Raw genomic sequence first — 21,502 nt, forward strand, 5'->3', positions numbered from 1 at the left:
CTACCGTTTTCTCCTTTACCTCATCCACTGACTGAAAATAGGCTCTCTTCAATGCGGATTTCAACTTTGGAAAAAGGTAAAAGTTGCATTGGGTTAAGTCCGGTGAGTAAGGTGGCTGGTCCAACACTGGGATCTTCTTATCAGCCAGATACTGCTTTACAGACAGTGGACTGGAGTGTTGTCCTGATGGAGAATCCAAGCATTGTTCTTCCACAGATCGGTCCTCTTCTTTCTCACTCATCCTCTCAGCTTGGCCAGAACCTCAAGGTAATAATGTTGGTTAACTGTCTGACCCTCTGGTACCCATTCAACCATTGATGCCGTTGACAAAAAAAAAAACAAACAAAAAAACAATCAGCATTACCTTCAGTTTTGACTTGCTCATTCTTGCTTTTTTTCATTCTTGGCGATGTGGGAGTTTTCCAGTACATTTTCTTCCTGCAACAGTTTCAAACACTTGGTCGGCAATTTCTTCAGTTTTACAAGGAATTTGAGATTAATGTGCTACTTGAGTTTAACGTTAGACATTATTCTGGCAAAGCAACTTCACACATGTTTCTTTTATAACTGCCTACAGACTAACTACGAGCGACAGCAAACAATGCTTATCTCAACTACTTCTAGAACCTTCAAGTTCATTCACGGCACGAGCACATCCCACTGCTACACGTACACGATTCACAGCACACCTTGTCTTGTTATTTAATAGCTACACCTTGTATAGTCCAGAACAAATGTCTACAAAAAGCCTTTAACACACCATGCTTCCTAAGAAATGTACAGCCTCAGCAAGAAGCCAATATATTCGAAATCAAAACTTGCCTGTGTAAATTGGCTGCAAAATTCTTGGCAAATGCCACCATCCACCCTTATCCATTAATCAATAATTAATGGGTTAAGGTGGATTAATTCATTAATTAATCCATGTAGTGTCTTGCTCAGCATAGTCTACAAGATGCAATCATCGCTAAACCATACTGAGCAGATAAATTTTACACTTACTGTCAGTAGCCCACAATGGGTAGTAAGCCAAGGACTGAGTAATATCTCAAGTCCATGCAAACCCCTAGGAACAGATGGCCCAGAACAGGTAAGTTTTTAAAATTCACTGCCAATAGCCCATGATGAATGAGCCAAGAGCTTAATAATTGCCTTAATATAACAATTTCTTTTGCAGATCCAACAAAGGAATAAGGAACTGTGTCTACTCAACCCATACTACCAGAACAGTAGTCATTTGGTACATGGTTGTATTTTGTTTACTGTTATATAAAGCTGGAGTTTTATATAATATTGGTTTTGCCTGTGACTGTGCTGGTTCTTGGCTTGGGTTGGTAAAGCCAAGCCAGCAGTTCTTATTGACCAAGATTCTGAACAGTTCAGGTGTTGAGGTATTTTTTAGATTACTCATGGTTGGTGGAATCCTAAGACACCTTGACACAAGTTGTTTCAAGGATTAAAACTAGTATGGGCAGTGACCCTACCATAATTCATTGCAATATACACATCTAAAAGTGGGTATGCCTGCATTTGAGAGATGTACAGCAAAATCATATTTCCCTTAGCAATGTTGTTAGGAGGCAGAAAGGGAAAAGTGAAAGAGATTATTATTTTGACTGGTACAGGTGATCTGGGAGGTAATGTGCGATATGCAAGAAGATATGAAAAAGTTATTGGTTAGAGTGAGAGTAAAGATTGTGAGACTGCTACCATGCTATGATAAAGCTGACAAGGGTTATAATTGCAAATTAGTTTATGTGTAGGTTGTGAATATGAAATAGTTTAGAGTTTGTGGATGTGCGGAGTGATTTGATGGATGAAAGGACTTATATAAGGCAAATGGTTTGCATTTGAATGGATTCAAAGTTAAGCGTCCTGAGAAAACATTTCAGAAGTGCACAGTCAAGAAAGCTGGAGTATTTGGGAGAAGGAGAGAGAGTTGTAGGTGAGTAAGTGGAAGAATGATCACATGATACTGAATGTAGCTACTCAGTTTCTGAAGTTGAGTGGAATCAACACAAGGTGTGAGAGGTTGTAGGACTAAGGGAAGTACTGCAGTTCATTAATGCTAATACCAGAAGCATTCCATAAGGGAGTGGAAGGTTTTGGCATTGGTTACTTTAGCTTGACCAGAGGTTATAGGCATTAGTGAGACTTGACAGAAAATGATATAATCACAGGGATAGAATGTAAGGCATAATAATATATTGTCAGAAAGGACAGAAGGAACAAGATTGGGAGAGGAGTTTTGCTAATGGTGTTGAAGAACTGATGCCAAACAGTTGGAGGAGCATGGGGTAGATGAAGAATGCAGAACCAGTGCATTTGAAGCTATCTATGTGAGGGAGTCCAACAGGATAAAATATATAGTTGGTTGCTGCTGTAGTAGCCAGAAGATAGAAGAGAAAACGTGGATGGCATGTATTGGCAAATTAACTAATGAATGCAGAATGAATAATTATGGGATACAAATTGGAAGGGGGAAATGATAAAGTTGAAATTTTAAAACACAGAGAAGAAAGGAAATAGAATTTATACAACTTTCATTCTCATTTATTGGTTTACTGGAATGATGATAGCATTCTAGGAATGAACTAAATGTTGCATTAATGACCAATGTTTCATCTCTGTCATAAAGAATTGTAACATACAATACACACAAGTAACACAAAAACAAGAAACAATCAGAATGCCTAAAATCCTCTGAGGGACTTCCACAGGTATATTTCTAGGTATAGGCAGTCACAGTTGTTAGGCAGGATGTCTGAGAATTAGTTTCCCATATTTTGGGGACTTTCATATAACTATTTATTGAGGTTAGGCTGGATTTTAAGGTCTGCTGCTGATTCCAGAAAAAGTCATATTCATATTTACCATGGCAAAGAATAGTAGTTTTTTCCATTTGCTTCCATGTAGAGTGTCCATGGCATGATTCGTAAACTTATATGACCGTAGTTAGGGCGACAAATGTATACCTTACACACCTGACATTGTTTAGGATGCATCATTAGACCATTTGGCATTTAAATTACTGTAATGTTTATTAATTACTTATTAATTATTGTAGGGAAATAGAGTATTGATATTTTTCTTTCTGTGCTGTATCTGTGAAAAAATAAGATTTTTATGTTAGTGAAAATTATTCTTTTGTAGGTATCTGGATAAGGCTCATTAGAGATAAGAGTAATCTGAGTATTACACAAGTTAACAAAATTCTTCGCAACCTTGAAAGCAAGAAAGCTATTAAGGCTGTTAAGTCAGTTGCTGTAAGTTATGAATTTCATTATTTGTAATAATTTTTAGGGACTTTTAAAATCAAAATACCAAATCCTTCTCAGAGTATGTCATATTTTCCAGTGCTTTTTAATTAAAAATTTAGTAGCATGTTGTTTCATAACAGAAAGAGAAAAAAAATTGTTGGTGGCTTATTCTCTCTGAACTGGCACTATCATAACATTTAGCATGAAATAAAAAAAAAAAATTAATTTCAGAAAACTCAGTGAATTATGAATACTACCCTGCTAGCAAATTATGTACACATTCAAAACTAATACCAAAAGGACTTAAACTTAGGTAACTTGCATTGCATTCAAATGGGCAGTCGTACTCTTGCTGTGATTCTAACTTTTTTCCTACTTTTCGTCTACTCCTTTGCATGCAGATTTTCATCCGGTTCTTATATTGATGATCATTATAAATATACTATTATTCTAAACATGCAACATTCAGTATCCCTTTGGCTAGAAAGAGATCAGAGGGATTGTGTCCACATTAGATAGCAAAAAGTCTTCTGGTCTTAATGTAATTTCTCTAGAGTGGGGGTTGTGTATATATATTTTTCTTTCTCCCTTACTCTGAATGGTTTAAACTCTTAAATTCAAACTTTAACTTTGCAATGGTTGGAGAAAAAGGACTTGTATCTCTTCAATGTTATAATGTGCATTCTATTTTGATTAATAGTTAATAAACTTATATAAAATATGACATATGGTATGATGAATTTCATTCCCCAGTGTGCGACTTGCTGGTGAGATGAACTGGCTTGAAAAATTACCACATGGATCTTTAGAGCAGGGTTCTGAATTATTTAATCCTTTTCCCACTGATCTACTAAATGCATGTTAGGTTTAAAACCTTTTTGGGATGCACGTAAAAAATAATTTCCTTAAAATATAAAAAATATCTCTACAATATAAAATATATCTCCCACATTATATATATTCATTTACATAGAGCAGTATTTGTATCATATTCTTTTATTGTGCTCTGTTTATGGTGACTTTTTTTTTTTTAAATTTTAAATTGCACTTTCTAAGTAAAGAAAAAAATAAAAATATAGTTTTTAGTAATAAGCCTTCAGATGTGCTCACTGCAGTCGTACTTTCTTGTGGCCCACCATTTGATTTGTATTCAGCTCCTCTCCATCCCCACCAATCCATCTTACATTGCTTAAACGATATTCATAGTCATGGTGGTCTTATATTCTGTTGGCATTTTTGCACACACATTTATGATTTATCATTTGGATTTTTTCAGAAAGCAGTTGATCATTTGTCATGGGACTGCAGGTTCGAAGAGTGCTACCCATAAATGTTTTCTCTTCTGGCTTTTTTTTTTTTTTTTTTGATAGTTTTACTTGATATTAACAGCTGAATACATTATGAAACTTATGGATACAAATACCTTGTTAGAGTAAAACTTTAGTTTAATATAAACCAAAATATACACTTGATGTTTCGACCTTCACATTAAGGTCATCTTCTGCAGTATATGTATATATACAAAGAAACAAGCTGCACTACAGTCTACATGGCATGCTCAAGTTACTGATTAACCATTAAAACTATTTGTCTGACCTCTGGTATTAAAAAAAACAAAAAAAACTCACTACATCAAAGCTAGAGTCCTGTTATTATTATTATCTATTACGTTACAAAGTTAAATTAAGTGGAGAGTAACATTGTTCATACAGATAATAATAGATAAATAAATAAATAAAAATAAAATTACTTATATAAGTATGCATATCACTTGCAACAACTGGTATGGATAGTGGCCAATAAAAGATGAAAAATTGCTTAGAGTTCTGAAGTCAGGATTTGCTGGAAATTAAGTGTGCTGAATATGTGCCATCCAAATTCTTGGGATTTTATAAGCCCCCATTATTATTAAGATTAGGATGGTTAATCAAAATTTCACAGGCTTCTTTAAATTTCTGTTCATACCAAGTTTTTGTACGATGCAAAGAACAAGTACTTTTCCAATCAATTCAATGTAGGGTGTTAAGAGCGTAATCTGAGAGGCCTGCTTCACCAAAATTATTATATTTAATGTGTCGTTTGTGTTCTTTTTTACGGATAGGGATTGTACATCCAGTTTCCCCAATATAAGGTAAGGGTGCAATAGATGCAATAAACTCCAGGGTGTGCCAATGGGGTGAGAGGATCCTTAGAGGTGTTGAATATGTTTTTTTAATTTTGAAGGTGGTTTAAAAGTGGCATTAAGATTATAATGATGTACGATTCTATTAATTTTTTCTGATAACCCTTTAATGTATGTGAATGTTATGGTTTTACTGTAATCTATATTACTTTTTGATGAAGTTTTATGAAGAATTTTATTAATAGTGTTTTTGCTATATCTGTTATTTATAAATGAATTACTAATAATTTTTAATTCTTGTTCATTAGAGCAAATTGTTATAGCTCTGTTTTTGAGGGTGTTGATTACTCCAAATTTTTGCAAAGGGTGGTGATATGAGTCAGCATGTATATATTGGCTGGTGTGTGTAGGCTTGCGGTAAACAGTGAAAGATAGACTGCCTGAGGGGAGACATGACTAGTGTATCCAGGAACGGGAGTGAGTTCTGATTTAACAGCTGAAATTTTGCAAAATAATAATTATTTGACATGCTTCTTAACTGAGTATTTGAAGTCAGGTTTTCACATTAACTGTCCTGAAGGTTCCATTCTTTGTTACGTAAGTCACATGTCTTTTGTTTATATATGCACATATGTTATTATTATAATTTATTACTGGGATATTTTGTAAAAGCAGATGATTAGTCCTATTTCTTATATATAGGCATCAAAAAAGAAAGTGTATATGTTGTATAACTTGGAACCAGATCGATCTGTGACAGGAGGTTCTTGGTATAGCGATCAAGACTTTGAATCAGAATTTGTAGAAGTCCTAAATCAACAGTGCTACAGATTTCTTCAACAAAAGGTAGAACTGCCATTCAATAATTGATGATTTTGTCGAAAAAAAAATGTTTATATTGTTTATATCAGTGAATATATCAACATGATAATTTTGTATTCTGCAGTTGGAGGAAATTGGTTGAAGTATAGATATACTAGAGTAAATCAAGGAGTATTTATTAAAATAGCATGACAGCAATACACAGTGTCCAGAGGTATCATTTTTAACATAATCTTCCTGGTTTCTGAATATACTTGGTTCAATAATGCTTTTGTATGCATTGAGAAAAAAAAAATCATCTAATTGGCAAGCCATATATTGCTTCCTTCATCATCAGCTGTATCTTATAAAATATATAGGGGAAAACACAAATTAATTGTAATTTTTCTTTTATATGGTTGTGCAATGCTTATATATAGTGTGGTTTACATATTGTGTTAATTTTTAATGAAGTACAATTTAGTCTATCCAAAATAAGAATTATAAATGAATGTTTGTATATGTTTAAATATGTAAGTTTAAAAGACTCACTTATTTCACTAAAAGTGTGAGATTTTACCACAGTAAAGCACTATGAGAATAACACATAATGGCAGCTCCTTTTACTACTTCATGAAAAGAATATGGTATCTAAATAAATGGCTGAAAAGAGAGAGATGCAAAAGTTTTTTTTAGTTATGCTTACAAGGGTAACTAGAAAAATGTGTGTGTGAGAGAAATTAACAGAATTTTGGAACTTGATATGTGTATGTGTGTTTGTATGTATGTATATATATATATATATATATATATATATATATATACAGGGTGTTCGGGATAAATTTGACAGTTTCGTAAGGAAAAAGAAAATCTTCTTTGTATCTATTAAATTTAATGAATTGACAAAAAAACATTACAGGCAGAGTTAATTACAATACTATCAACAAGATTTACTCAAAATAACCACCATTAGCATCGATCACAGCTTCAATTCTGCTTCGGAACCTCGAACAAGCTGATGCTACAGTCTCCCTGGGAAGGGCCGCAAAAACTGTTTTAATTTTATCCATTAACTGGGCTTTTGTATTACTGGAAGTGCGATTGGTGTCTTTTTCAACTGCGCCCCATACAAAATAATCCATGGGGTTAAGGTCTGGGGAGTTTGGAGGCCAAACATTTGGACTGGTGAAGTCGTAGAAATTTTCACACAACCATTTTTGACTTTTCCCAGAGGTGTGGCAAGGGGCCGAATCCTGCTGCCATACATACGGCCTACCATTGGCTACCCTTGTTATCCAGGGCTTGACTACAGTTAGCAACTCCACGAACAAAGCCCGAATTCCAATGCCAGGGTTCTTCAACACCTGTTCCTGCAGATTTGCGAGGAATTCTGCTGTACGAACGCAATCAGATCGTCTGCTAGGGATCTTTCTTCTTGCTACATCCTCGTAGTCACCATTGCAAGTCTCTAGTTCATGCCTGATTGTTTTTACTGTATTCAGGGAGCATTGGGCAGCAGTCGTAATATCCTTATTTTGATGGCGGGCACGAATCATCATGATACAAGTTATTCTCTTCCATGATTCAGGTGGGTTCCAGCTATCCATCCTTTCTGACATCTTGTATATGAATGAAGAAGGGTCCAAACTTTTAAATGAAGAGAAGTGTGTGTTAATACATGTAACTTACGGAAAAATATAATTAATTATAAATATGTCAAATTTATCCCGAACACCCTGTATATGTTAAAGATACCAAGCAATTTTATAAACTTGGTTTTAATCCTTTTTCCCAAGTATGCAAACAGACAGGTAAATTTGCACCTGAAGTATTTTCAGGTCTAAGGCAACTCATGGTAAAGGTGGAGTAAGCTCTGATCACTTTCCTTTGTATCTTCCCTAATGCAAAGTGATCAGAACTTACTCCACCTTTACCACGAGTTACCTCAGACTTGAAAATACTTCGGGTGCAAACTTGACTTACCTGTCTGTTTGCTTACTTGGGAAAAAGGATTAAAACCAAGTTCATAAAATTGCTTGGTATCTTTAACGCATAGTATACCCAAGGTAAAAAAACTTGCTATATATATATATATATATATATATATATGTCAAAGATACCAAGCTATTTTTAAACTTGGTTTTACTCCATTTCCCAAGTAAGCAAATATGTCAAAGATACCAAGCTATTTTTAAACTTGGTTTTACTCCATTTCCCAAGTAAGCAAACAGACAAACACGTCATGTTTGCACCTGCAAGTGTTGCAAGTCTAGCTGATCCTGCACGTAGTGAAAGATATATATATGAAGTTTTTTCATATCACCATAACTTGATATGTACCCTCAAGGCATGAACAGGATACTATGACAGTACTACATGACTAAGTGTACAGTATTACTAATCTCCTATAAACAGTTTTTCTCCAATTAGTCTATTATTTGTCAGCACTTCAATATTGTCATATTTAATATTTCGGTCTTCTAAGCTACTTCTGAATGAATCAATCCACCTAGATTATGGTGTTCTCTGGATCTTTTCTCTGCTGTCTTAGAATCAAATACCAGTTTTGCTGAACTTTCCTCTGTTTAAGTGGAAAAAAGTGGACCATACCACATTAGACTAGCTTTACTCACACATTCTTAAATACTAACATTGTCAAGTTCTTTCCATTTATCTTCATTTTTAACATGAGTCTATCATTGATACTGTCTATTCACTCCCCCATTTTTTTCTTATCTGTGGTTTCTAGTCTTATATCAACTAAACCCACCTCTCAGATCCATAACTTAATACTGGTTTGAATACTGTATTGTATACTGTGTATACTGTTAGTTTAGAGTTTTGGCTAATTTCTCCCTTATTCCGTATAAATTTATTCAATTGCTTTTCCACCATACTAGCTTTGCTTATTCTGTTGTCTAGTCTATATTTGATTTGCCATCTTCACTTAAAATTGGCTAAGCTGAAATATTTTATTTGTTCTATAGGTTCTCTATTAAGAATGCAGTTGAAGTTTTCTGTGTTCTTACCTGTTTTCATAGTTAGTCTTTTTGTTGCTGATTTACATGCCAAATTTGTCATCATCTTCAAATTCCTGCCATGTACCCTCAAGGGGTGTACAGGATAATAGGACTACATGAAAAATTTACATCATTACTAACTTCCTATCTACAATTTTCCTCCAAATCAGTCGGTTACTTGTCAAGACTCCAACATTACCAGATCTTATATTTCTATCGTCTAAGGCACTTTGTACTGTATCAATCCACCTATATCTTGGTCTTCTTCTGGATCATTTTCCTGCCAACCATTCCTCGCCCCTTCTGTTTAAGTGACCATACAACCTGAGATTAGCTCTGCTAACGCATTCCTGTATGCTGACAATGTCAAGTTCTTTCCTAATATTCTCATTTTTAATATGATATTGCCATTGATGCCATCTGTTCACGCCTCTAATCTTTCTCAGGACTCTCGTATCTGCGGTCTCTAGTCTTTGGTCAAGTGTTTTTACTTCTGACCCAGCTCTCAGATCCATAAGTTAAAATTGGTTTGAACACGGTCTTGTATACAGCTAATTTAGTGTTCCGACTAATTTATCTCTTATTCCATATGAATTTATTCAATTGACTTCCTACCATACCAGCTTTGTTGATTCTGTTGTCTATTTCCATATTTAATTTACCAACTTCACTAAAAATCCGGCCTAAGTAGCTGAAATGTTTTACTTGTTCCACAAGTTCTCCGTTCATAACGCAGTTGATTTTCAATGATTCTGCCTATTTTCATTGTTTTTGTCTTTTTTTTTGCTGATCTTCATACTATATCTATTACAACAGTTATTCAATTTAGTCAGAGAATATTGCAGACTTGTAGTGGATTTATTTAGAAGTATAACATCATCCACATAAAGCAAAGAGCTGACATTAACATCTCCAATTTTGATATTATGTTTAATACCACTTTCCTTCATAATGTGATCCATATAGATAATGAATAACAGAGGGGATAATGTACATCCTTGTCTCACACCAGATTTAACATTAAACCATCTTCCCGTACTTCCTTCAATTCTAACTGCTGACTTACAACTCAAATAAAGACCAAGTATTGCTTGATAAAATGCCCCATTGACACCATATAACTGTAGTTTATTGAATAGCTTCTCTCTTGGCACCTTGTCATATGCCTTTTCCAAATAGACAAAACTTAAATACAGATCTTTGTTATATTCCCATGATTTCTCCACTATTTGTCTCTGTATTCTCTAAGAGCACAAGTGGACTTATTTGCCAGGAACTTTTGATATGCTTTCTTCTTTTCCATCTCTGCATTTTTAACTTCCTGTGTCCACCATGGAGTTCCGATTTTTCTATCCTTGCAGACAACCTCACAACATGCCTCTGGCTGAATCAATCAGTGTTTTTTTCAAGGCTTGCCACTGAATCTCCAAGTTTTGGTTCCTGTTCTCAAACTCTTCCATTTTTTCTTCATGAATCTTTGTGTATTTTAGTCTACAGTTCACATCTGAGAGCTGCTCAACTTTTATTCGCTTTAAAACTTTCTTACATATTATTCTTTTCAATATGAAGTTCAATTTTATCCTGCTCAAGACTAAATAGTGATCACTTCCAATTTCAAATCCTTTGTACACTCTGGTGTCCTACACCAGGGAGACAACATCACTGAGACTTTTCTTATTCCTTGCCTCTTCTCTCCATGTGAATTTGTGCACATTTTTATTATTATTCAGGGCTCCATGGAGTCAAAAGGCTCATCATGGGAGGTCCTTTCTAAGAATCACAAAGTCTATCATACCACTTGTTAAATGCATTGACCGTTCTTGCTCTCACTACTCCATCAGGCAATGCATTCCATGGTTCAACCACCTTCCATGCAAAGAAACCACTCCTCACCCTCTTTCTCACAGTTTCCTTTCGTAACTTCCAGGGATGGCCCCTTGTCATGACATGTTATGTTGGAATAAGGTGTTAGTAATAACCAGTCCGTGTCCTGAGCAGAAATCCAGCAGGTATTTGCCATTATTATTAGCTTTGCTCTTTTCTCCAAATTTTCCCAATATATTTTTGTATGTCTGACAATCATTTCTTACTCTGCTATTTAGATCCCCCAACAAGGACCAACTTTTCCTTTTTCATTGTGTCAGTTGCTTTCTCTTAAGCCTGAAAAAATTCCTCCACTTCTACCTTAGTAGAACCTTCTGTGGGACCATAGGCACAAATACGTCTCATTGTCCAGTTCCCCATTCTGATATTTGCCCACATCACTCTACTTGAGACTGCCTGCCATTCAAGAAGATGAGCCTCGTATTTAGTGTTGAATACTATGCTACACCTTCTTTTCGTTGATTGTCTTTGCCTGAATATAACATTTTGTATTTATTGTTCAGAAAAATCTCACCAGGGTTTTGTCTTTTTTGTTTCAGTCACCCCCCCCCCCCCATTATGTCGATCTGGTACTTATCCAGTTCCTCAGCTAACTCCATATCTTTGCCATTCAGGCTTCTTATGTTGATAGTATCTGCTGGACATATCATGTAATTTTATCCCTTAGTTCATCAAGGTTTGAAGGTGTGTCATGGTGGAATGCCTATTCCTTCAACATACCCAAAACAAAGCCATCAAGTGATTCAATATCAGGAGTGTGTGAAGAATATAGGAATTCTGTGAACCTTAATGTGAGACTCCCGGGAAAGTGTTCTGATAAATAATCTCTAGAACACGTGATGTGTGACAGGTTGCTCCATCCTGTTGGAATGCCTGTGCGTGAAATGGAATGCATCTTCTTACATAATGTATCCTATGCAAATCCTGGGTGAATGGAACCAACACATTCTTGATGTAGGGTTACACCTCCCTCTTCAATGAAGTAGGGTCTAATTTTACCATGGCCAGAAACCACACCCCATGCGGTTTCTGGCCATGTGAAGAGAGATCTCTTCACACCTTCTTGCTGTGAAGAAGTTTCTCTTGGACAAATTCAGGTCTCGAGAAACCAAGAAACCTGTAGGTTCATCTGTTTACATGACTGCTTAGATGGAAATGTGTTTCATCTGAGAACCAGACATTATGGAGGAAGGATTGATCTTCATAGGCAGTGGCCAGCACATGTGCACAGTATTCCTAGTGTGGCATAATCTGTAGCTGTTAAAACCTGATCCACTTGAATGATACATGAGAAGATATCCAGAAGTTGCTACAGGTTTAAGAGACTATTTTTGGAATCAGTATCAACTATAAACCCCAACCTTAACAAGTATAGCTGTATTAATTTGCCAAATCTCAGAGACAGTCATTCTGAGATCAAATAGTTTGACTTCTCCAAATTAACTTTATTTTTATCTGGCTTGTAGAAGGCACTGTGTTTGCACCTTAGATTTTCTCAGTTAGAATTTGATTTGTTTCTACAACCTAGTTAAGTGCTGTGTAATTGTCTCAGTTGTAATTGGTGCATCTGAAGATGGTGGATAGAAAACCAGCAAAATATTAGTGGGTTCAATAAATTAATTATATATATTTTTCTCTTGGTTTAGCATTGCGAGGTACAAAGTCAGACAATTTGGCTTGAGAAGATGGAACGAGATGTATTGGAGGAACTTTGCTCCAGGAGATGAAGGTCTGGGAGTATTGGAGTAGCGTGTTTCCTCAGCTGAGGTTCAGGAGACAGAAAAAGATACTCATAAAATTGCATCAATAATTGGGAATATACTGACAGGTTCAGCTAAGGAAGTTCTGTATCCCTACTTGTCTGCTTAGATCTTGATAAGGAAATGCTAGTGAGAATGTGCAGAGATGAGTAATCAAGACTATCTCAATATTCCTGAATGCTGTATTGAGTACAAGGACACATTAAGGAATGTGCTGTATAGTAGATAAGAAGAGGTGATATGAAAGATCATTTCTAGAAATTATAATAGAGCCATATAAGTAAGGATGTGAAAAGATTTTTTTTTTTTTTCATGGTGAGTGATGAATGAGTGGAATGCTTAATTGCTGAATGTTGGCAAGTATGTGCATGTGATCTGTGAGTTAGCCTTCTGTAATGTCTTCTGACTCTCTTCTGAGAGATTCAGAAGACATCACACTCTCATCAGTCATAATACAATACTTTTTTTTTTTTTTTTTTTTTTTTTGGCATTTTTCTGTTTCAGCAACAAAAAGCAAAGGAATCTTCTTCTGATCCTGTCTCTCGGAGAAATGCATCTTATGTATCATCATCAGATATGTCTGAATTCATTAGAAAACTTGGTATTAGTAAGGTAATTAGACTAATATCATAATGCATATTTTTCTGTTCAAAAATATTATATGAAGTTTTCTTTGAAAGACTATAAAACCATATTAATTTTTAATTTTAACACAGAGCCATAGTATAAATAAATATTCTATTTTGTGCTTGTTCTCTTTCACTTTTCTGATTATTGTGATCATCAAATTTTCCTAATGATGCATATTCTATATACAATCTGTGTTTCGCTTACGACATATGCAACTTACAATGGCCATCCCATAACGTATTCACCAAATATCACCTCACTTCTGCAACCCATAAAGCAGCATTATTGCTGTCTTCAGTCCATATTTAAGGAATACTTTTGCTCAAGCATTTGCTGACACTGAAGATCCCTTAGACTAGTTTCTTGCATTGTACAAAGACTCTAGATGCAACATGGAGTGTGGTTGATAGCAGGATATACGAATAGTTTGGAAGAAGGCACTGAAAATGTGTTCATACATTCACAAGAATTCAATAAATTCAAAGCTTTACGAGATACTGTTGCTAGCTAGAAGAAGAGAGAGAAAAAAACAAACCCAGAAGTATTAAGAAGAAGCAGGTCCTCAAAAAGTTTAAAGCAAAAAAATTGGTATCAGTGCCGCTTGCCTTTTTTAATAAGACAGTTTGGTTTTTTGAGGAAATGGACCTCATTGTGGTGAGATTTAGCAAAGCAGACAGAATTTGATTGATGAACTAGATGCATTTGATTGCTACAGAGAAATTTATGCAGAAAAGAAAAGGCAAGTGAAGACTACGTTTGGTGCAATGTACACATTTTTAATGACTCCCACACCATAAGTTATGCATCTGGAGAACCATCCTGAGAGTGCTTTGGTGCAATTCTCGAATTTGAAGAATTACTCTTGGTACATGTGTTTCCAGCTGATTATTTTTATGGTAAGTGCACAGATGCACTGTACATGCATGTTTCATTATTTATTATGATATACAGTAATTTTATATTATAATTTGTACATTCTATTATTTCTTTATAAACAAAGAGTAAAATTAGTTAAAATAAACCTAAACATTTTAGCATTCAGGTTTGTTAAATGCCAATATATTATGATTTATATAGTGATTTCTGACTTCAGCGGGATCATCAGAATGGAACCCTGAGATTAAAGCAGACCTAGACATTTTACCATTCAGATTTCTTAACATATTATGATTCATATAGTGATTTCCAACTTACCACAGGTTTCATCAGAATGGAACCTGTCATAAGTTGAGGACTTGTATTTAGGAAATGTTAATATTTAACTTAATCATAATATGTTATACTCATTTTTTAATGAGTTTATTGATTATGAAAAAGCATTTGACAAAATTAGTAGACAAAAATTGTTTAAAATATTAACCAATTTAAACATACCAAACCAACTTTTACAATCTATTCAAGAAATATATACAGGAAATAAAATAGCAGTTAAATTAGAACACACCTCAGAATGGAAAGATATATCAAGAGGAGTACGACAAGGATGTACCCTCTCACCTCTGCTTTTCAATATACATATAAATGAAATATTAACAATCTGGAAACAGCATAACCCATTTGGTATACAAATGACCCCGCAAATGAAGGTAGATACACTACTGTTTGCAGATGATCAAATAGTATTAGCTACATCAGAAGATGACTTACAAAGATCATTAAATGATATCTCAAAGCAATATAATATGACAATATCCAAAGAAAAAACAAAAATAATGGCATTCAAAGGAGAAAACCCAATAAGAAGTAAAATAGTGATAGATAATAAAATACTAGAACAAGTAAACACTTTCAGATACTTGGGATGTGATCTATCATACGAAGAAGAAAAAGACATAGACACTAAAATATCAAACTTTGTCAAAGTAAATGGCATAATAAATAATATATTTAAGCCATCCCTGGTACAAAAACACACTAGAATCAGAATATATAACGTCTTGTCAAAACCAACTCTACTATACGGAAGCGAAACATGGACCATGAAAAGGAAAGATGAAAAACGAATTCAAACAGCAGAAATGAAGTTCCTCAGAAAAACAGCTGGATATACCAAGTGGGACCACAAAACAAATGAAGAAATCTTACAATCCCTGAAAATAAAACCAATTAATTACTACATAAGACAGTATAAACAAAAATGGCTAGAACATTTACATCGAATGGACAACAGGAGACTACCAAAAATATTATACAGATACAAAATAAGTGGGAAAAAAAGAATCAGAAGACCAAGAAAGAGATGGCATGAGACCGGAACAGGCCACATGGCCTATATTCCATGTTAGGAAGAAGAAGATAAGAAAGAGCTCGGCCAGCTGTCTAATTTTTTTTCATACGCTTGTATTCTGGGTTTGTATTTTGCTCTCCCTACTTTAGATTTAAAAAAAAAAATAAATTACCTTTTTATCCCTTTCCACAGTATACAAAACAAACAAGGTTTTTGCTAACCTCCAGACAAGCAGGATACCGGAGAAAAAACTATATTACTATTGATCACATAATATACACTGGTGTCCAAAATCTAAGGATGAACACTATTTTTGAAGATTACAACCACAAATTCAGATGAATCAGCTTGTGGCAATTTGTGTAACTGATGATTTCGAATAGAAAGTAGTTATATTTTCAAATTGTGTGCAAAGGGGTCATGTGGTAGCACTCAACAGGATAAAGTGCAAAAGGCTGTGCTAATCGAATTGTGTTTGAAGCCAGCTCTTTTCATGAAGGAACAAAGTTGCAAACTTGGATGTCTTATGTTGTCTCAAAGACATCATTATGATGAGTTCATGAAGAATTATTCAAAAGCTTGAAGGCTACAGAATTACTGATATTGCCAGAGAATCTCACATAACATTGTGTCCAGGGCTGGGCAGCATATCAAATCAATGGAATGTGTTCCAGACGTTTGCTGAGAGGTCACCTTAGGTCGCATGAAGACAGATTTTTGGTTATAACAGCAAATGTAATTATCACACCACAGCAGGTCAGCTTGCACGTTGGCTCCATTCAAACACAGGTACACAGGTTTCTGGACAAATTGTGACAAGATGTATGCGACAAGTAGGGTTATACACCACAAGGCCTGTAGTCTACATCTCTTTATCCACAGTTCATCATAGAGCATGTTTTCAGTGGTGTTTAGCCATAAAACTTGGACAAGACACCAATGGGCTAATGTATTCTTTACAGATGAGAGTTATTTTAATCTTTCCTCCAATTCTAGACTACATTTGATCTGCCACTTATTTATTCATGTGAGGTTCTCCCTGTTCCTGCATCGTCCTAAGATTGATCCCTCCTAATGAGAGATTAAGTATGTATTTATGACTGTAGATCCGTGTGTGTGTGTGTGTGTGTGTGTGTTCATGGGCCGTTTTACCTGTTCTGAGGGACAAAAAACTAGAGTTTCTGGGTGAAAACTCTCTACCTTCATATGAGATCAGCTAAACTCGCCTTTAGTCGAAAGAGACAAGATAAAGGTTCTTCACGTCAGGGATGGGAATTGAACCCAGGTCTTTCCGACGAAAGGGCATGAAAGTGGTACTGCATACCATTGCAAGAAAGTTCTTGAAAGGGATAGATATGGCAGTGCTGGAGTCATAGAGGCAATATGCTTAATGGACACAGTGAGCTTCAAGTGCTGGAAAAAGGAACTATGACTATAATAAATTTAGTTTAATCCTTTATCCAAGTGCACCTGAAAATATCTTCAGGACTGAGGTAAGGTGGTACATTCCTTGGCAACTCGTAGCAAAGGTGGACCAAGCTCTCATTGCTCCTTGTCTCAGTATCTCCCATAATGCAAAGCACATCTCCTTGCGGACATGCATTAAGGGAAGGGCCACTACCCATTGGGTAGTGGCCATTCCCTTAATGCATTGGGTGAATGAAATGAAGGGCCACATTGGGTAGTGGCCCTTGCCTTAATGCATGGCAGTATACATGTCCGCAAGGAGATATGCTTTGCATTATGGGAGATACTGAAACAAGGTGTGATGAGGGCTTGGTCCACCTTTGCTACGAGTTGCCAAGGGATGTACTACTTTACCTCAGTCCTGAAGATATTTTCAGGTGCAAACTTTGTTAGCTTACACTTGGATAAAAGATTAAACTAAATTTATTATAGTCTAACCAAGTTCAAAATAAATTTCCAATAAACTTCCAAGAATGATGACTGGTGAATGATATTTTGCAATGAAGTTCTTCAATGTCATGTTCAATTGCTCTGTGGTGCTGTAAGTGAAAAAATTCAATTTTGTTGATGACAGTGCCACACCACATCGTACACGATCACTGGCAATACTTTTAAAGATATTAATGGAATCTGGGGAGCATGCTGGCCACTTAGAGGAAGTTTGTAGCTTTTGCCATAAATGTATTGCAATTTAATTTGTATGAAATTTATAACACATTTTTGTGTAATATAATTTATTAATATGCTGACAAAAAAATTTATGTCAGCATATTAAAAAGTGAAAAAATTTTCATAACTACAAATGTAGTTCATCCTTAGCTTTTGGACACCAGTGTATAATAAGTTAAATCATTGAAAAGATAAATTAATATCAAAAGCCCTTAGGTCTGGCATTTGATTCAATCTGAAGGTTAGCTATTTTAGAAGCTCGAAAAAATCAAGGAATTGATATGCTTATCCATAAATATAGAAATTCGACTGCATCTCTAAAATCAGGAACAAATATGAAATTTTCTATATAAAAAAAAAAGGGAGTTAAATAGGGAGATGCCATTTCACCTGAAATATTTACAACAGCCCTAGAAGAAATTGTAAATTGATGTAGTAACCACAATGTATCACAGATGTTTACCTATTGAAGAAGAAATTATATGTAGAATTCAGCTTGGTTGGATAGCCTTTGGAAAAACCATGAAGCATTCAAAGGAGACAGGATTTATTCAGTATGCCTTAAAAGAAAAATATTCAATAGTTGTATACTTTCAGTCTTGACATGTGGAAGTGAAACGTGGACAAAAAAAATTGACCAGCAAATTGAGATCTACTCAGAGGATAATGGAAAGTTATTGCTTGGTATTACCATTCATTCAAGAAGGAAGCACATTATTTGGGTCATCTCTTTGATCCTGTAGCTCTCTTCCCATCTCTGGGATATCATTCAGATATCAATGTCCATTTCTGAGTGTTACTTCTTGTAGTGTGACACCTGCTCATTGCCATATGGCTGTTACCCACCGCCATATGGCAATGAGCAGGTGTCACACTGCAAGAAGTAACACTCAGAAATGGACATTGATATCTGAATGATATCCCAGAGGTGGGAAGAGAGCTACAAGATCAAAGAAATGTGCAAGGATGAGATTAAAGAAGATATGGCTGGTACTTAGTGGCATAGAAAAGCTCAAAATAGGACTGGAGGACTTTTTTTTTTTTTTTAATTGGGAGTAGGGGGAGCTTTACCCAGCAGTGGACAGAAAATGGCTGATGATTATAGTGACTTTGGGTGAGGCTAAGACAGCCATATGTCTACAGTGCTTTTAACATTAAACTTAACATTTAACATTAAAATAAAGTTATTTTCAATGTTTCACAGTGTACTGGAATGATTGAGAATACTAATTTCAGAATTGTTTTTTGCAGAGTGTTATAACAGTGATATGCTGTATTTACTCAATATAACATACTGTAGATTATCTGTAAATAATATTATTATTGCTTTATATATGCTTAGTAGTGTGTAACTTAGAGAGAGATTCATCTAATTATTGTGTTGTTAATATTACTTGTTAAACTTTGTTTGTTGAAGTTTTATTTCATACCTTTCATTTTTCAAAATAGATATCATTGAGTATAGAAGATATAGAGGACATTTTGGATACTTTAATATTTGATGGTAAAGTTGAAAAAACAGTGGCTAATTGTGCTACATCGGCTAACAAAAAAGGTATGATTAACCTCTATAGAGCTGTTGAACCACTTATTGAAGGTACAGGATTGATGAGCATGCCATGTGCAATGTGTCCAGTAAGTTGTTAATTATTGTTAGATATTACCATTTATGATTTACTTCATAGTTTTTAAATTCTATTAGGCTGGGTTGTATGTCTCAAGACTATTTCTTATGTTAATAACTTATGAATAGGATTAGAAATATGATGGAGAGAAAATTGTTTTCTCCAGATAATTTTAAAACCCTGTAATATCAAAAACAGATACAATCACTGATTCTCATAGTGTGATAATAGCAAATTAACTCAATATTTTCACTTCTATCAGAACTGTATCCTCCCCCCCCCCCACCTGCTCCACTAGTGTTTCAGGAAGTGACTTTGGGAGCAGGCTGTTATACATTTTTTTTTTTTTTAAATGATCATTGTTGTCATGATCCTGCAGTTATATACTACTTATTCAAATAAACAATTGTAAATAAAAGATGGTGATATAAATATGTTGCTTAAAAGGAAATATAAATGTATGCCACAGACCTCATGATCCTTGTTATCAAGGAACATATACTATGATAGTACCACACAATTAAGTTTTATTTATTTCTAGCTTATTCCCAAAAACTTTATTTCCAATTTATCACTTATATGTCTGGTCTCTGGTATGTCAGATTTCGGTCATTTTTCTTGTCATCAAACATCTGTTTTACTAATCCTAATTTTTCCCATTCTATTCAAGTGTCCTTACTATCACACATTCTTGAAAACTAACAATATAAAGTTTGTTTTTCATATCTGTGGTCACTATAGATCAGCGTTTTTTTTTTTTTTTTAAACCTAACCCAACTTTTATCTACAGTAGCAAAGAAATTAATCCGAACAAGCCAATTTTTCATCAAGTTTTTGTTTACTATTTTCGGTTTTGGTTCACTATTTTGGTTGAGTGTTGCATGTTTCAACTGTCTCTATGATGTTTATTAATAGTATTGTGCGTTTTTTAGTAGTGTAAACGAGTTGACATTCATAGTGTTTTATTCATTTTGTGTAGCTGTAAAACGGATACATCTCCAAGAAAGCATTCAAAATACTCTTTCTCAGCACAGGATGATTCAAAGACAAATTGCCAATGAATGAGATGTTTGTTTGGAATACTGTTAATGTGATTTAAACCACATTGACAGGTACCTTTTCTCCTAACAGAAAAGGAAAATATGGGGAAAAAAAAAGTAAAACTATGCTTGCTCAAGATCGTTTACTAGTTAGGAAAAGCAAATGAATCCACGATTGTCTGCTGGAGACTTAAATAGAGACTTCGCAGCTAGTGGGATTAATGTTTCTGACATGACAATCTGATAAAGATTGTTGGAAGCAGGGAGGATTGCCCACAGACCAAAAAGGAAACAACTATTGACAAAGTCCAATTTGCTCACCCAGTGAGCAAAACTACAAAGATTGGACTGTTGAGAAGTGGAAGGTCATATTCTCAGATGAGAGCCATTTCTTTGTTGAAGGAGAGCGAGTACCCTATGTTCATAAATCAGTCACCAAACATCCAGCTAAAAAGATGTTTCAGGTTGTTTTACACGATGGTCCAGGATCACTTGTGCCTGTTGAAGTATGATGAAAAGCGACCAATATATAAAAATATTGGAGAGAAGAGTGGTCCCACAGATCCAGAAAGACAAAGTACTCATCTTCCATCAGGATTGTGCTTCATACCATACTTTAAAAAAAAGTGAAAGAGTTTCTCAGAAATCACATCCAATTGCTTTAGTGATAGGTAACTTTCTGGCATTACCCAATAGAAAATTTCTGGGCCATAATGAAAAATAGACTTGGAAAATTAAATTGTGATACAAAGGATAACTTAATACACTATTATAAAAGTATGGTTTTGAGATGCAGAAATAAGAAAATGTATTTTAAGTTGGTAGAGTCCATGCCTAAATGAATTAATAAACATATTTTTTGGAACAGAGCACAGTATTAGGTAAAGTTGGAGTTTGATTTTTGTACTTATTTTCTTGTGAAACTTGTTTATACTATTTATGTATTTTCATGTTTAATTTTTCATCAAGGCAGCAAAATATGAAAATACATAACTAG

The 21,502-nt window shown here is 34.8% G+C and overlaps 1 protein-coding gene across 4 annotated transcripts in view; it reads left to right on the top strand.

The window, feature by feature from the left end:
* Polr3F (RNA polymerase III subunit F) overlaps positions 1–21,502 on the top strand; it is a 160,324-nt gene that overhangs the window by 107,021 nt on the left and 31,801 nt on the right. For 3 of the 4 annotated variants that reach the window (XM_090398683.1, XM_090398685.1, XM_090398684.1), the window contains exons 6-9: positions 3,154–3,266; positions 6,085–6,228; positions 13,352–13,459; positions 19,290–19,475. In XM_090398683.1, the coding sequence (XP_090254809.1) occupies positions 3,154–3,266; positions 6,085–6,228; positions 13,352–13,459; positions 19,290–19,475 (551 nt within the window). The remainder of the gene's footprint in view (positions 1–3,153; positions 3,267–6,084; positions 6,229–13,351; positions 13,460–19,289; positions 19,476–21,502) is intronic. The other variant, XM_090398686.1, reaches the window with a different exon arrangement.

Source organism: Typopeltis vanoorti, chromosome 10, assembly GCF_054136105.1.
Source record: "Typopeltis vanoorti isolate ZY-2024b chromosome 10, IOZ_Tvanoo_1.0, whole genome shotgun sequence".
In the NCBI taxonomy this organism is placed as follows: domain Eukaryota; kingdom Metazoa; phylum Arthropoda; class Arachnida; order Uropygi; family Thelyphonidae; genus Typopeltis; species Typopeltis vanoorti.